The sequence below is a fragment of the Oncorhynchus mykiss genome, chromosome 9 (assembly GCF_057628025.1).
Source record: "Oncorhynchus mykiss isolate SJ-2025 chromosome 9, ASM5762802v1, whole genome shotgun sequence".
NCBI classification, from domain to species: domain Eukaryota; kingdom Metazoa; phylum Chordata; class Actinopteri; order Salmoniformes; family Salmonidae; genus Oncorhynchus; species Oncorhynchus mykiss.
In genome coordinates, this window is record NC_143030.1 from 53,191,725 (window position 1) to 53,208,830 (window position 17,106).

Sequence of the window (17,106 nt, forward strand, 5' to 3'; positions counted from 1 at the left end):
ATTTTTTTATGGAAAAGATAGCAGAGTAAATATATGTTTTAATATCATCAACAACACCTTTCTCAGATATTGAAATGGATGGCACTTCTGATTTTTAATCTTTCTCTGCTATTCGAGTGTCACTGTTGACAAATGCATGGAATTTATTAAATGTCTCCTGAGATCTCACCTGTGGGATAATGCTAATATTTCAACCCCCCTTTTGCAAGTAAACGGATCGTGCCTCCATCTGGCGACCATTTAGATAAAAGAGTTCTCAGCTGAGGTACCAAATTTCATTCAGGAATATGAAGTATTGAATAAGAAGAGGTGGGTGAAAAACTCACTTTAGCAAGCATTGGCCAATCAAAACCTAATATAGATGTGACTAACCATACAATTATTACATCTAGGCTAATTAGATCAAGATCTGTCTTTCTCATCCACAAAGCCTTGAGCCATGAATAGCTGTTAAGCAGAGCTCTTCTGGCTCTGAAGAGAGGCTATACTGTAGATAAGTACACTGGTAAATATTAATATAGGTGGTTGTGACAGACTGGGACTGGAGCCTGCAGACAGAGCAGAGTAGCCCTCCAGCGTAGCCAGGCCCGTTGATTAGCCTGGCCTGAGGACAGCGAGTGAGTCAAGAAAGAACCCCATCTCCCTCAGCAGACAAATGTCAGTTTACAGGGTTATAAGATAAGAATCCCTCATTGACAGATAGCAAGAACTTCTCAGTTTGACAAATGTGTCAATGTTAAAATTACGCCAAGCATCCATCCAGCTGAGAGCCAGCACACAATGAATGCTACAGTGTTGAATCCACACAATATAGCTCACTGTGCACTGAAGCAGATAAACAAGGATGGATTCTGAGAATTATCTTTTTTAAATGCTGTATTAAAAACAACTTGTGGAGATGTGTCTGAGGTTAACTGTGTGCAACATCAGACTTGCCTGCCTCAGTGGGCTCTAAAGCAGCAGATACGACATCCCATCGCCTTTCAGAGGCTCGGCGACATTCTTTCCTTTTCTTTGCGTTTGGGTCATCATCACCAGGCGACTCACTATGCGCAATCTACCGTTTATGGTTTCCAGCTGTGAAAGAGTTTTTCTTTTTAACCTCTGCACACTGTGGGGAGAGTGTGTGAGTTATGCACCTGTAACAACATGTGTGGAGCATACCAGCGCCCACTTCTTCCCACCTATGTCATCATCAACTTTGCAACAAGATGTCACGGTTTTACCAATTTCAATTTAGATTCTGACTTTTATCCACGTTTCTCGAAAAGTTACATTTTTAAGTTGCTCCAAATGTCAAATTTGTATTTTTTTTCACACCCTGGGTTGCTCCTCCTACTCCGCCGCATCGTTCAGAATGGTTGAGAGAGAAAGAGAGACTTTTGGTCTTTCTTTAATGAAACATTCTCATTTCATCAAAGCCCCCCCCCCCCCCTTAAAATAAAACACCAAAATGTATCCTGTAGAGAGAGCTATCATCTACACACAACCCACTGGGCACACACTGCTTGAATCAACGTTGTTTACATGTCATTTCAATTAAATTATGTTGAACCGACGTGGAATATCAAATAAAATTGTATTCGTCAATGCATCGAATACAACAGGTGTAGGTAGACCTTACCTTGAAATGCTTACTTACGAGGCCCTAACCAACAATGCAGTTTAAACAAATATGGATAAGAATAAGAAATAAAAGTAACAAATAATTAAAGAGTAGCAGTAAAATAGCAATAGCGAGACTACATACAGGGGGGTACAGATACAGAGTCAATGTGCAGGGGCACAGGTTAGTTGAGGTAGAGTTATTAAAGTGACTATGCATAGATGATAACAACAGAGAGTAGCAGCGGTGTAAAAGAGGGGGAGGGGGGATGCAAATAGTCTGGGTAACCATTTGATTAGATGTTCGGGAGTCTTATGGCTTGAAGCTGTTTAGAAGCCTCTTGGACCTAGACTCGGCGCTCCGGTACCGCTTGCCGTGTGGTAACAGAGAGAAGAGTCTATGACTAGGGTGGCTGGAGTCTTTGACAATTTTTAGGGCCTTCCTCTGACACCGCCTGGTATAGAGGTCCTGGATGGCAGGAAGCTAGGCCCCAATGATGTACTGGGCCTTTCAATGACAGCCTAGGAACAGTGGGTTAACTGCCTGTTCAGGGGTAGAACGACAGATTTGTACCTTGTCAGCTCAGGGATTTGAACTTGCAATCTTTCGGTTACTAGTCCAACGCTCTAAACACTAGGCTACCCTGCCGCCCCAGATTTTGGGTCATCACAGCGTGATCACACAGTCTTCTGCAACAGCTGGTGCTCTCAAGCATGTTTCAGTGTTCTTTGCCTCAAAGCGAGCATAGAAGTAGTTTAGCTCATCTGGTAGTCTTGTGTCACTGGACAGCTCTCGGCTGTGCCTCCTTTTGTAGTCTGTAATGGTTTGCAAGCCCTGCCACATCCGACGAACGTCAAAGCCGGTGTAGTACCATTCAATCTTAGTCCTGTATTGATGCTTTGCCTGTTTGATGGTTTGTCGGAGAGCATAGCGGGATTTCTAATAAGTGTCTGAGTTAGAGTCCCGCTCCTTGAAAATGGCAGCTCTAGCCTTTAGCTCAGTGCGGATGCCATGGATTTGTATGTACGGTCACTGTGGGTGGGGGGGGGGACATCATCGATGCACTTATTGTTGAAGCCAATGACTAATGGGGTGTACTCCTCAATGCCATAGATATTGTGCACCAGCTGTTAGTTACAAAAATACATAGTCCGCCGCCCCTTGTCTTACCAGACGCCGCTGTTCTATCCTGCCGATACAGCGTAAAACCAGCCAGCTGTGTGTTGATAGTGTCGTCGCTCAGCCACGATGCTGTGAAGCAAAAGATATTACAGTTTTGATGTCCCATTGGTAGTTTAATCTTCCGCGAAGGTAATCTATTTTATTCTCCAAAGCTTGCACGTTTGATAGCAGAATGGAAGGGAGGTTTATTCGATCGCCTACGAATTCTCAGAAGGTAGCCCGCCCTCTGGCCCCTTTTTCTCCACCTCCTCTTCATGCAAACCACAGGGATCTGGGCCTGTTCCCGAGAAAGCACTATATCATTCGCGTCGGGTTCGTCAGACTTGTTAAAGGAAAACAAGGATTCTGCCAGTCCGTGGGGAGTAATCGTAGTCCTGATGTCCAGAAGTTGTTTTCGGTCATAAGAGACAGTAGCGGCAACATTATGTACAAAATAAGTAAAGAAATACGTTGTAAATAAATGAACAGAAAACACAATCGGTTGGGGACACATAAAACGTCAGCCTTCTTCTCCGGCGCCATTGTTACCATAGACGCTAAATTGACATCTGTCCCCAGTGGAAAGCTTCTAAGGATGTGGTAGCTTAAATCTTCTCCATGGGGCCCTGTGTAGAAATATCTTGGAGGAGAGGGAGTCGGCACCTTCTCCAACACAAAATCCATTCAAAAAGATTTAGGTGCTTCTATATCCCATTAGCAATAAGGCTGTACAAAGAGCCCTCTATAAACTAATGCATGCAATCATTGTCTGCTTAGTTGATTACATTTTTTTTGTTTACATTTTCTTTTTTTGCTGCTGTATATTTCACATTGATTAGGCATTATCCTCTGCTCTGCTGCTCTCCATACAGATGTGAGTTACTGTAACCATTCATCATGAATCTTTCTCTTGGGTACACACACACACACACACACACACACACACACACACACACACACACACACACACAGACAGTCTCTGATACGAAGAGTAGTTAAGCACACCCAAGCACTCTAGTTTTCTAAAACTATTACATATCAAAATCCAGAGATCACTTGTCATTTTCATTCAGTCATTTCAATGTCAATTTTTTCCCCACAAATATATTAGTCCAATAGCCAATGATATTTCAGTCAACATTTATAGACATAGATGAAGGCTATCTACTTTCTAAAGCCATTAGTGGAAAGAATCCGTTTATAATGATCAAGTCTACTTTAGGTATTCAAGGTGAAATATCAATGCATATATCAAAAAAAAAAAAAAAATTTTTACTGAATGCCACTGCGTCATCGTACAAGGTTTCGAGTCAAAGCACGCCTCCTCCTGTGCCAGATATAAAATCATCACAACTTGCCTCCTGGGCTCTAATCCACACTCTCGCTTTGCTGCTTTTACGCGCAAACTCACTTCCCTCACTAACGCTACATGTGTTTTCTCAACAGGATTTTAATATTTTGCAGTCTTTAACAAGTGATTCTACGAGTCAATTATTTACATTACACAATATGGAGGGTAATTTTACACTGACAGGGCGCGACTTTCTAGATTTACGCGCGTTGGCTCAGAAACTTCTGACTCGGGGAAACAACTACTCTCTGCGTCTGGTGAACTACTCTCTGTTTGACAACGGATCGGGGTTCTATGAGGAGGACTCATTGGACGTGAACACTAACATCTACTCGAAAGTCCTGGTCACTGTGATCTATATCGCGCTCTTTGCGGTCGGTTGCTTAGGAAACTCCGTTACGTTGTACACCCTGCTGACCAAGAAGTCACTACAAAATCTCCAAAGCACTGTCCACTACCACCTAGCGAGTCTCGCCGTCTCCGACCTGCTCATACTTGTCCTTAGTATGCCCGTTGAACTCTATAACTTCATCTGGGTCCATCACCCTTGGGCGTTCGGGGGAGTCGTTTGTAAAGGTTACTATTTCATTCGGGATGCTTGCTCTTATGCCACAGCATTCAATATCGCCAGCCTCAGCGTGGAGCGTTATATGGCAATTTGCCACCCTTTCAAGGCGAAGAGCATCATGTCGCGCAGCCGCACCAAGAAGCTGATCAGCGGGATGTGGGTGGCTTCGTTCCTTCTGGCCTCTCCGATGCTCTTCACCATGGGCCAGAAGTACCATGGGCCCCAAAGGGAGAAGATATGCACCACAATCGTGTCACCTGTCTTATTGAAGATAGTGATTCAGGTGGGTTTGAAACGCCTCCTTATTTCACAACAATCAGTTGAGTAGTGCACAGGAGGTTGGCCCGTACCTTAATTGGGGAGGACTGGCTTGTGGTAATGGCTGGAGCAGAATGAGTGGAAAGGTATAAAATACATCAAAGATATGGAAACCATGTGTTTGATGCCATTCCATTTACTCCGTTCCAGCCATTATAATGAGCCATCCTCCCCTCAGCAGCCTCCACTGGAGTAGTGGTATTTTACGCACCTATTTAGTCACTGCACAGCACACACAGAGAGAGGGGGAGAAATGGTGCAGGAGAGTAGGGTGAGAGAGATACAGAAACAGAGATGAATACCCAATAATCAGAACATTTTCATTCATTTCCCCACTCATGAGAGACAACCTGGTGGTATATTTTGGAGATGCAATACCTAATACTGTTGAGGGGTCCTTGGATGGAAGTGGTCTGGTTGTCATGGTGATGGGCTGCTGCAGTTGTTTGTGGAAGTGTGTGACTGGTGATATTGTGGCATCAAGTAGCCTAGTGACTAAAAAAGCGGGCCAGCAACTGGAGGGTTGCTGGTTAGAATCCTAGCTCAGAAGATTTATTGCAGAGGGTTGCTGGCATTATCCTAAATTCTATCGCCTGCTGTTGTGCATCTAAACTAGGCACTTAACCACCTATAATTGCTGCACTGTGGTTGCTTCCCACCACTTGGTATATGTGTGTGTCTCAGGGGGTTGGGTTGTGCATAAAGATATGTGTCCAATCCCTGTACATTAATGCACTATAAAGTACATATAATCTTGTCCCTCCTTGCAATGTCCCCACACCCTCTACTTCCATCCTCACATATCATTGTCATATACAAAAACTGAGAGAACAGCATCCAAATACAGGAAATCCTGTCTTCTAAGGGTGCTGTTGTTGCGCAACATATTTCTTCAGAATGAATGGTATAGCAAGGTCGAGCTCGGAGCTTGATGGAATGGGACCATAAATTGTATGAATTTTGCGCTTCCACAGAACTTATCATAATCTCCAAACTCATAAGAATTGCATTGCCAGAGCTGTCAGTTTTTTCTTTCCACTTCTCTTTTCCCTACATGACCATTTCTTACATCATGTAATTTCACTTCTTCTCCTCCTCCTACGCATAGGGATGTCATTACACATGCTGCAGGAACACACACTCTCCTCCGCAACAAACCATGTGTAGCCTAGGATACCTGGAGGGCAGCCACAAATGTCTTCGCTCATTTTATTTTGTTGGGCATAAATACTGACATTGTCAAGCATCAGGACACGGGAGGCAGTTTATCAACCTAAGGAATGGTGTGTGTGCATGTGTCAGAGATGTATTAGTGACTCCCATTTCAGAAGCAACTGAACTAATAAGTCTGTTGACCTTTCAGTTTAGCTTCCTGCTGTTTGGTAGTGCAGGGCCCTATAACACTTCATCCACCAGTTTGACCACTTCAGAGAAAGAAAGAGAGTCAGATAGTTGCTCCACCAGCTGCCCACAGATGTTTTTGGGTGTGGTGGAAAAGTAGCCCTCTAAAATTGTTGATATTTGTTTGTCAGTGTATACGTGCATGTTTGTGTGTGTGTGTCAGTGTTTATGTGTTTGTGTATGTGGGCGTGTGCAGTATTACTTAGTTTTTGGCATAGAGCACCACAGAATAGTAGGGGAACTCCGGGATTAACATGAGTGGTGTCCCTCTGTGCAGGGAACTCTCTGGTTGTATTTCTGGAGAAGTCCATGCTGTGTGAAACACTTGGGATTGTGGTCTTTCTTATTCCAACCACCTCAGCCTGCTGTGACGTCACTGGGAAACAAACCAAACTCTAACACTCATGACTGATGACAGAACCGTGGCACAGCTTTCTGTGCCTTCCAGGTAACACCTCACAAACTCAGCCAAGGCTCGACATGAGTCTTAAAGTGTCTTGCTGTGTTTAGGCAGCCGAATTCTGATCTTTTGCCCAAGTATTGGCCAAAGATCTGATCTGATTGCTCAAAAGACCAATTAGTGAAATTGGTCTGCCTGTGCACTGTATAAAAGTTGAGATTCAGTCAAAATGTCTCATCTTATCAAGCCAAGTCAACAAAATTAGGAAAATGTTAAGTTGACTCACTGAGAAAAAAAATAATTCAGTTGAGTAAACAAAAACAATGTGTTTCCTCAAAGTAGAAGTACACAGCCATGAAGTCAAAGAAACTGAAGCAACATACATTTTGTTGACTAAAAATGTGACTGAATGGCTCAAATCGGTCTAATGTAGCAAAAATTGAAATTGTGTTTTTTACATTGGAAAAAAGTAGAGACTCAGAGGTACAAAATGGTATATCATATACTACAGTTAAGGAACAATGGGGAAGTAATTCTGCTTTGAAAGTTGATAAACATGTGAACTCACTTTTGAGGAAATGGATTTAAAAATGTTTTGGTACTACTACTGGAGAGCTGTTCTTTATCTACACCCATTCAGCATCGTTCACACCCTCTTAAGCTTTAACCCCACCCATCCCACCCACCCCACCCACCCACCCCAGCGGGGTTCTCCATTCATTAAAAATTCTACATCGTGATTTTCTGGATTTTTTTTCTCATTTTGTCTGTCATAGTTGAAGTGTACCTATGATGAAAATTACAGGCCTCTCTCATCTTTTTAAGTGGGAGAACTTGCACAATTGGTGGCTGACTAAATACTTTTTTGCTCCACTGTATATGAAATCACATTTACATACACTACCAGTAAAAAGTTTGGAGAGACCTACTCATTCAAGGGTTTTTCTTTATTTTTACTATGTTCTGTATTATAGAATAATAGTGAAGTCATCACAACTATGAAATAACGCATCTGCACTTGAAGAAACTTTCAAAGTTCTTGACATTTTCCGGATTGAATAACCTCCATGTCTTACAGTAATGATGGACTGTCATTTCTCTTATTTGAGCTGTTCTTGCCATAATATGGACTTGGTCTTTTACCAAATAGCGATATCTTCTATATACCACCCCTACCTTGTCACAATACAACTGATTGGCTCAAATGCATTAAGAGGGAAAGAAATTTCACAAATTAACTTTTAACGAGCACACCTGTTAATTGAAATGCATTCCAGGTGACTACATCATGAAGCTGGTTGACAGAATGCCAAGAGTATACAAAGCTGTCATCAAGGGAAAGGGGGGCTATTTGAAGAATCTCAAATATAAAATATATTTTGATTTGTTTATCACTTATTGTGTACTACATGATTCCATATGTGTTACTTTGATGTCTTCACTGTTATTCTACAATGTAAAAACAAATACTAAAAATAAATAAAATCCTTGAATGAGTAGTTGTGTCCAAACTATTGTCTGGTACTGTATATGCAGGTATAGTCTATTTAATTTGATAGTAAATTAGATTAATTGAAAATGTGAAGTTCTCTACCAAAACATGAATTGATTCAACTATAAATCGCAGGTTGTACTGAAACTGTAAAGTTGACTTGACTTTCTTTTATTAGTCAAAGTACATTTGGTGTTAGTTTGGAAAACTCTACATTTAAAGTTATAACTAAAATTGACTAGGAAAATTGTAGGTTTTTGTTGTTGCGTTATTTCTTACATTATTACCTACAGCTGAAAATAACTTTTTGATATTAGATCAACGGTCACTTACCTACATAAGGGACGCTGATGGCAGCTTCCGTATGGTTGATGAGCAATTTTACAAGGCATGACTTCCCTTACCAGAAATGTCCCTTTGTTTGAACTGCCCGAGTCAGCCCCGTTCATCCCGGAGATACTCCAAAACGTCACCGCCGGAGTGCGGTCTTAGTCAGACTCGGAAAGCAAGCATACCACTCACCGCTTCTGAGTATATTACTCTCTAACGTTCAGTCCCTGGAAAATAAAATAGATTAACTCAGGGCGAGGATCTCCTTCCAGAGCGACATAAAGGACTAACATACTCTGTTTTACGGAATTGTGTCGCTCTCTGGATATATTTTCCCCGTCCATACAACCAGCGGGGTTCTCCATTCATTGCGCGGACAGGAACAACAAACTCACCGGGAAACACAGAGGTGGAGCAGTATGTCTCATGAAAACTCATGGTGTGATTGGGGTAACGTACAGAAACTCATCCTTTTATTGTCCCGATCTGGAATACCTCACCATCAAATGCAGACCACATTACCCCTCAAGATAATTTTCTTCCATTATAGTCACTGCCGTGTACATTCCCCCACAAACCGACACCAACACGGCTCTCAGGGAACAACACTGTACTGGGCGGCAGGTAGCCTAGTGGTTAACCTGTCTGGGAACGGGGTTCCGCTAGCGCCAACAGCCAATGAAATTGCAGGGCGCCAAATACAAATCAACAGAAATCTCATAAATCAAATTTCTCAAACATAAAAGTATTAGGCACCATTTTAAAGATACAATTCTCGTTAATCCAGCCACAATGTCTGATTTCAAAAAATGCTTTACACTGAAAGTTCCACAAGAAAATCCCAGCCATTTTTCCAGCCAAAGAGAGGAGTCACAAAAAGCACAAACAGAGATAAAATGAATCACTAACTTTTGATGATCTTCATCAGATGACACAATACATGTATGTTTTGTTCGATAAAGTGCATATTTATATCCAAAATCTAATTTTACATTGGCGTGTTATGTTCATTAATGTTGCAGAGAGCCACATCAATTTACAGAAATACTCATTATAAACGTTGATGAAAATACAACTGTTATGCATGGAACTTTAGATATACTTCTCCTTAATGCAACTGCTGTGTCAGATTTCACATTTTTTTACGGAAAAAGCATACAATGCAACCAGCCAAAATAAATATCCGCCATGTTGCACAGTCAACATTAGTCAGAAATAGCATTATAAATATTCAGAATCAGAATGCACTCCCAGGAATCCCAGTTCCACAATAAATGTTTGATTTGTTCAACAAAGTTAATAATTTATGTCCATATCCCTCCTCTTGTTAGGGCGTTTGGTAAACAAATCGAAACGCGCGTGCTTCCAGCGGAAAGGTCGGACGAAAATTCCAAAAAGTTAGATTACTGGTTGTAGAAACATATAAAACGTTGTATAGAATCAATCTTTAGGATGTTTTTAGCATGAATGTTCAATAATGTTCCAACCGGAGAATTCCATTGTCTGTAGAAAAGCCATGGAACGAGAGCTAACTCTGTGACACTCTGCCAGAGCACTGACTCAAAGAGCCCTCATTCCCCCCTCCTTTATAGTAGAAGACGGTTGACATCTATTGGAAGCCTTAGGAGGTACAATTTGACCCCATAGACACTGTATTTGATAGGCCAAGCTTTGAAAAACTACAAAACTCAGATTTCCCACTTCCTGGTTGGATTTTTCTCAGATTTTCGCCTGCCATATGAGTTCCGTTATACTCACAGACATCATTCAAACAGTTTTAGAAACTTTAGAGTGTTTTCTATCCGAATCTACTAATAATATGCATACATTAGCATCTGGGACTGAGTAGGAGGCAGTTACTTGGCATGCACATCATTGACGACCTGAAATGGTCCCTTCACACCGACAGTGTGGTGAAGAAGGCGCAACAGCACCTCTTCAACCTCAGGATTTGGCTTGACCCCTAAGGCCCTCACAAACTTCTACAGATTGAGAGCAACCCGTCAGGTTGAGAGCAACCATTGAGAGCAACCTGTTAGGCTGTATCACCACCTGGTACAGCAATTGCACCGTCTGCAACCACAGGCCTCTTCAGAGGGTGGTGCCCTCCAGGACATCTACAGCAGCTGGTGTCACAGGAAGGCCAAGAAGATCATCAAGGACCTAAGCCATGGCCTGTTGACCCCCACTACCATCTAGAAGATGGCGACAGTACAGGTGCATCAAAGCTGGGACCGAGTGACAAACAGCTTCTATCCCCAGGCCATCACACTATTAAACAGCCACCACTAGCCTGGAACAGCCACCACTAGCCAGCCTCCGCCTATTACCCTGCCCTCTGCCCAGTACGCTGCTCCTCAGTCACTGTCACTAGCCAGCTACCATCGGGTACTCTACCCTGCACCTTAGGGACTGCTGTCCTACAGAATTTACATAGCCATTGAACACTAGTCATTTTAATATTGTTTACATACTATTGATATATCTGCTGCTGTACTAAACTTTTGATATTTTTTTTTATTTTGTATTATTGTGTGCTTGTTGACATTTACTTTTTCACTTTATTGATTGATAGGTACTAGGAGCATAAGCATTTCACTGCAGCCACCACAACACCTGCTATACTGTGTATGGGACCAATAAATACAATTATTTTATATTTTATTAGTACATTTTGTGTAAGCTAAGTTGATCGAGCTTGATAGAGGCCATGCAACTTTATGACTGGAAATAATAAGTTGAAACAACAAATACTTTTTTACGGTGGTCTAAACACAGCCTATTAGTGACTATTGCTGTGACTTGCAAACATACTCCATCTGCTTTATCACCAAAGCTTACATTCGGCAAACAAATCCCTTACAATTTGGGTAAGATTCAGGGGTAAATTACCACTTAATAACATTTTAAAGCTAGCTGTGTCTCTTCACCCACCGAACATATTAGACACAAAGGGACACACAAACATGTCCTGTCATTCCCACTACCATGCCAATTCATCTGCCATTCAGAACCTAGCATTAGGGTTGGCCAATGCCTCTGCGATATTGACATGTTGCACAGAAACACTCTCACAGAGAGTTGGGAGGATGGACACTAACACCCGTTTGGCTCTCTGGCCTGCTGGCATGTGGTCCTGGCACCACTCCCCTTGGAGAGAGAGCCTGTGCTGGGGTCTGGACACTGGTTTCCTGGCCCGTCTGGTCCACCTAGCTGCTGGCTAGCTGTTGATGCGATGACTCCTCTATCCCCACTCCTTCCCTCCTACATCCCCTCCCAACACTCAGGCTCAGAAAGAAGAAGATATTTGGTTTGAGAATTTGAAAACCTACAATATGGCCAACAGGAACTAGTCCACCAAGCCTTGTGTAAAAAGTAGATTAACTTTCTCAATGCAACCTAATCAACTTTTATGTTTTGTGATTATTCAGACCAAAGCATATTTTCTCCCGTGTGTTTGTATTGTAGGCTTCTGGCCTCAAACTCAGATACAATAACACATGATAAAGAGTTAACAACACCGCAGGGAAGGCAGTACCCAGACTCCTGTTTCCACTGTTCCATCTCTGAGGCTGGAATTCAGCACAAACTTGGCTGACAGGCAAACATTGTTTTCAACCAAAGCAATTGAGAATAAACAAAATAAACTGAGTTTAAACTGAGAGTAGTTTGGGTCTCATGTTGGTGATGCCTGTGGTTTTGTTTTGTTCATGCCAGTTTGACGGTGCCAACAAGTTTATTTGGGTGTCTTTTCCAAACTAGCCAAAGCAAAATATGCCATTGTGGTGAGGTTGGCATGCTCATGTGTGAGGGGGAGGATATTTGGAAGGGTTGTGCAACCCGATGTATGGTCATCTCTGACTCTAGAATTACTTCAACAATGGATGATCAGTGAACTGCTGTTCAATGTGCCCTCATAGGAGAGGGAGAGGATGCATTGTAAATTATAATATGGATTGAACCTTGGGGCTAAGAGTTCATTTCTTTATTACAAAGGTATTACATTTTTTGGAATCCCATACCCAGGGCATAGGTATCAAAAACATTCATCATTTGTCATTTGCTCTCCATCACCCAGAGAGCTTCTAGACACCAGGTGAATTGAATCTCATTTCAGCTCCAGACTAAAAGCTATATCAATAGCATGAGTTACACCATTCAGAGAACTGCTCAGCTTAGTGTGCCTACGTGACCCAGGGACCCAGGATTTTTTTGGGCACACTAAGGGCTATGCTGGCCATAAGATTAACAGTAAGGTAATCACAACCTACAGTTAATTTATGAATTGATCTTCTACAGGGCAAACAGTAAGAGTTATTGCTTTTTTGGAGTGTGTAATAGCCTGCTAAATCCTTGAATACATTTTCAATCTATCCTGGTGCCATTCTAGTGATTTAGTTTTAGATTAAAATAAGAAAATCTAACAGAATAGCAAATGACAGTTTTCTTGGCTCATCTATGTATATTGTTATGGCTCAGATAGCTGTCCAGTTGATTCCCTTGCTCTGTCCATCCACCAGGAAGAGACAGAGATCGTGAGCAAAGTATGTGAGCGCAGCATGCCCAATTAGACTTGAGTGCGGAGCGAGTTTCCCAAAGGCTGGAGAATCGGCCTTCACGCCCTCTCCAATTTCCGTAATGAGTTCAGGGCATGCCCAGCCCAGCATGTATTTGTAGGCTACTTGTGTGCTGCTATAACCCCTGGGCATCTAGTTCGGTGGCAGCTCAAGACCACTGATAATCTCCCTTGATCTGGGGCTCCACGCAAGATCTCACCCCGTGGGGTCAAAATGATCACAAGAACGGTGAGCAAAAATCCCAGAACCACATGGGGGGACCTAGTGAATGTCCTGCAGAGAGCTGGGACCAAAGTAACAAAGCCTACCATCAGTAACACACTACGCCGCCAGGGACTCAAATCCTGCAGTGCCAGACGTGTCCCCCTGCTTAAGCCAGTACATGTCCAGGCCCATCTGAAGTTTGCTAGAGAGCATTTGAATGATCCAGAAGAAGATTGGGAGAATGTCATATGGTCAGATGAAACCAAAATATAACTTTTTGGTAAAAACTCAACTCGTCGTGTTTGGAGGACAAAGAATGCTGAGTTGCATCCAAAGAACACCATACCTACTGTGAAGCATGTGGATGGAAACATCATGCTTTGGGGCTGATTTTCTGCAAAGGGACCAGGACGACTGATCCATGTAAAGGAACGAATGAATGGGGCCATGTATCGTGAGATTTTGAGTGAAAACCTCCTTCCATCAGCAAGGGCATTGAAGATGAAACGTGGCTGGGTCTTTCAGCATGACAATGATCCCAAACACACTGCCCGGGCAACGAAGGAGTGGCTTCGTAAGAAGCATTTCAAGGTCCTGGAGTGGCCTAGCCAGTCTCCAGATCTCAACCACATAGAAAATCTTTGGAGGGAGTTGAAAGTCCGTGTTGCCCAGCAACAGCCCAAAAACATCACTGCTCTAGAGGAGATCTGCATGGAGGAATGGGTCAAAATACCAGCAACTGTGTGTGAAAACCTTATGAAGACTTAGCAGAAAACGTTTTACCTCTGTCATTGCCAACAAAGGGCATATAACAAAGTATTGAGAAACTTTTGTTATTGACCAAATACTTATTTTAAACCATAATTTGCAAATAAATTCATTAAAAATCCTACAATGTGATTTTCTGGATTTTTTTTCTCTCATTTTGTCTGTCATAGTTTAAGTGTACCTATGATGAAAATTACAGGCCTCTCTAATCTTTTTAAGTGGGAGAAATTGCACAATTGGTGGCTGACTAAATACTTTTTTGCCCCACTGTACTGGAGGCCTGGTACGTGGAGCAGAGACGCACTGGAGGCCAGGAGCGCTGTGCCGGCACCATCCATCCTGGCTGGATGCCCACTCTAGCCCGTCCAATGCGGGAAGCTGGAATGTAGCGCACCGGGCTGTGAACGCGCACTGGAGACACCGTACACTTCACCACATACACGGTGCCTGACCAGTACCACCCTCCCTACCGTGAGCACGGGGAGTTAGCTCCGCCAACCTCCCCGTGTGCCTCCCCAAAAATATTTTTTCGAGTGGCCTCCCGGTATTCCTTGCCAGCCGTGAACCTGTGTAATGCTGGTCCCCTTTTCTCTCTACTTCCGCCTTCCTCGCTGCCTCTGCCTGCTTCCACGGCAGGCTCTCGTGTCCTGACATCACCTCCTCCCAGGTCCATGATGTCCTCCACTCTGTCTGCCCCTCCTGGCCACTCTGCTTGGTCCGTTTGTGGTGGGTAGTTCTGTCACGATCGCTGTCTTGAAAATGACCGGACTAAGGTGCAGCGTGGTGAGCGTACATTTTCTCTTTATTTTTTAATGTCGCCAACAAAACAATAAACAACAAAAATTAAACGAAGGCAACTACCCACAAATACAAAAGGAAAAAAGGCTGCCTAAGTATGATTCCCAATCAGAGACAACGATAGACAGCTGTCCCTGATTGAGAACCATACCCGGTCGAAACAAAGAACATTTGTTTCCCGCCCGAGTCACACCCTGACCAACCAAACATAGAGAATAAAAAGATCTCTACGGTCAGGGCATGACAGCAGGATTTCCGACTGCTCAAGTCAGCTCACATACTCTGATCATGAGAGATGAAAGAGGACCATCAAGATCTCTTTAGGTTGGGAATAAAGTGCTTTAGAGAGACGAGTCTGGACCTTAAAGGGATACTTTGTGATTTTATCTACTTCCCAATAGTCAGAAGGAAGTTGGAGGTAGTTTTGCGAGCCAATGATAACTAGCGTCAACGTAATGGCTGGAAGTCTATGGGTATCTGCTAGCATGCTCATTTCCACAATCCTAAAGTATCCCTTTAAATGTATTTCAACCCTGAAAGACGAGGCAGAAATGGAAAGGTGAAGGAGAGTTCTGTGTTTGAAGATATATTGTCATTATCTGAGAGAAAGAAGAGGAAAAATAGAGACCTTTACAGCAGGGCTGCAGGAAGATGTTTTGGTTTGGGGGTGCTGTCAACTAAGGAAAGCTAAGGAAAAATCTAGACCTTTACGAGTGGAGGGAGATTTAATTTCACCGTATTTTCTTTCATTCCAGTGAAATTTGTTCCACATCTGCCCCTACTGTTTCTGAAAAGTGTAAATAAATTCCTTTGCATATTTAAGGTCCTTTTCATTATTACATCAACAGTAATATCAAATGCCTTCATTGCATGTACAAGTGGGTAACTTGAAAAAATGTGAGGTGTGAAATGGAAATCCAAACTAGGGCTGTGGTGGTCGTGAAATTTCGTCAGCTGGTGACTGTCAAGCAAATAACGGTTAGTCTCATGGTAATTGACCGTTAATTAACAAAAACATTTAGCATCTCCTGGCATCTCCTGATGCAGACCTTTGGAACATCTACATTTTAAGGCGTCTAATAAATCCATGTAATATAGTCTACACCTTCACAATAAATCCCTTATTTATTTTAGACAGGTCTAAAGAAGCATGATAATGTAGTCTATTTCAAAAGGACAGAATATCATACTCTGAGAGGTCCTGATATGGCTATGCCAAATGGCTGTGGGCTACACTAATTGATTTGCTTAGATTTCCTTGGCATTATTTTATATTATTTTATAGTATGAAGAATACAATTGTACATAGCTGAATAAAATACACTGGATATTTTCTCCAAACGATTTGAGGGAGTGCTGACATGCTGCTATTCTGTATTGAGCGGTTAACAAAGAAATAGGTACCCCTGTGTGCTTCATTTAGAGTTGCTAATATAACTTTAGTTATACAAACGTTGGGCTATATGTTTTGATTTTTAATACATTGTAAGGCTGCATGATGGGACACTAATGATGATTTGAAAAAAAGTTGCATGAAAGGCATGTGCTCTGCTTTGTTTTTTTTGTGCAGGCTGTACACACTTCAGTCTCTCATTCAACATTTGACAAGCACTTGATAATGCCTCAAATATCACGGTGGCATCACTTTTGGGTGGCCCTAATGCACCCCAAAAAAATCCATGCCTTTTGTGGCCATTGTGCCCTTGGCCCGGAGTGCTGCGTTGTGCCCTTCTCCCTGAGTGCTGCGCGCTCCAAAGCACCTCTCACTCACATGGCTCTCTGTCACTTGATCGGGTCTTTCTCACAGGCTACAAGTGAAGACAGACACAGAGGCAACTGCATGCGCCCTTATCCAATTCCGAACCCAAAGCACCTCTCACTCACATGGCTCTCTGTCACTTGATCGGGTCTTTCTCACAGGCTACAAGTGAAGACAGACACAGAGGCAACTGCATGCGCCCTTATCCAATTCCGAATTGTCCACATTTACTTTTCATCAGCCAACAAGAACAGCAAAAGCACTAGCCTATGTCAATCTACTATCCCCCATAGTATAAAAGTTGACCTATTCTGTGTGAGAAATAAATATTCCAAACATGGTCTAGGACAGTTGTGGGATGCGATAGATCCCA

At 42.6% G+C, this 17,106-nt stretch overlaps 1 protein-coding gene across 2 annotated transcripts in view; it reads left to right on the forward strand.

Moving 5' to 3' along the window:
• Positions 1-4,122: 4,122 nt before the first annotated feature.
• Positions 4,123-17,106, forward strand: part of ntsr1 (neurotensin receptor 1 (high affinity)) — a 52,557-nt gene continuing 39,573 nt past the window's right edge. For both annotated transcript variants that reach the window (XM_090184468.1, XM_021615974.3), the window contains exon 1: positions 4,123-4,969. In XM_090184468.1, coding sequence (XP_090040594.1) covers positions 4,277-4,969 — 693 coding nt within the window. In that variant the 5' untranslated portion in view covers positions 4,123-4,276. The remainder of the gene's footprint in view (positions 4,970-17,106) is intronic.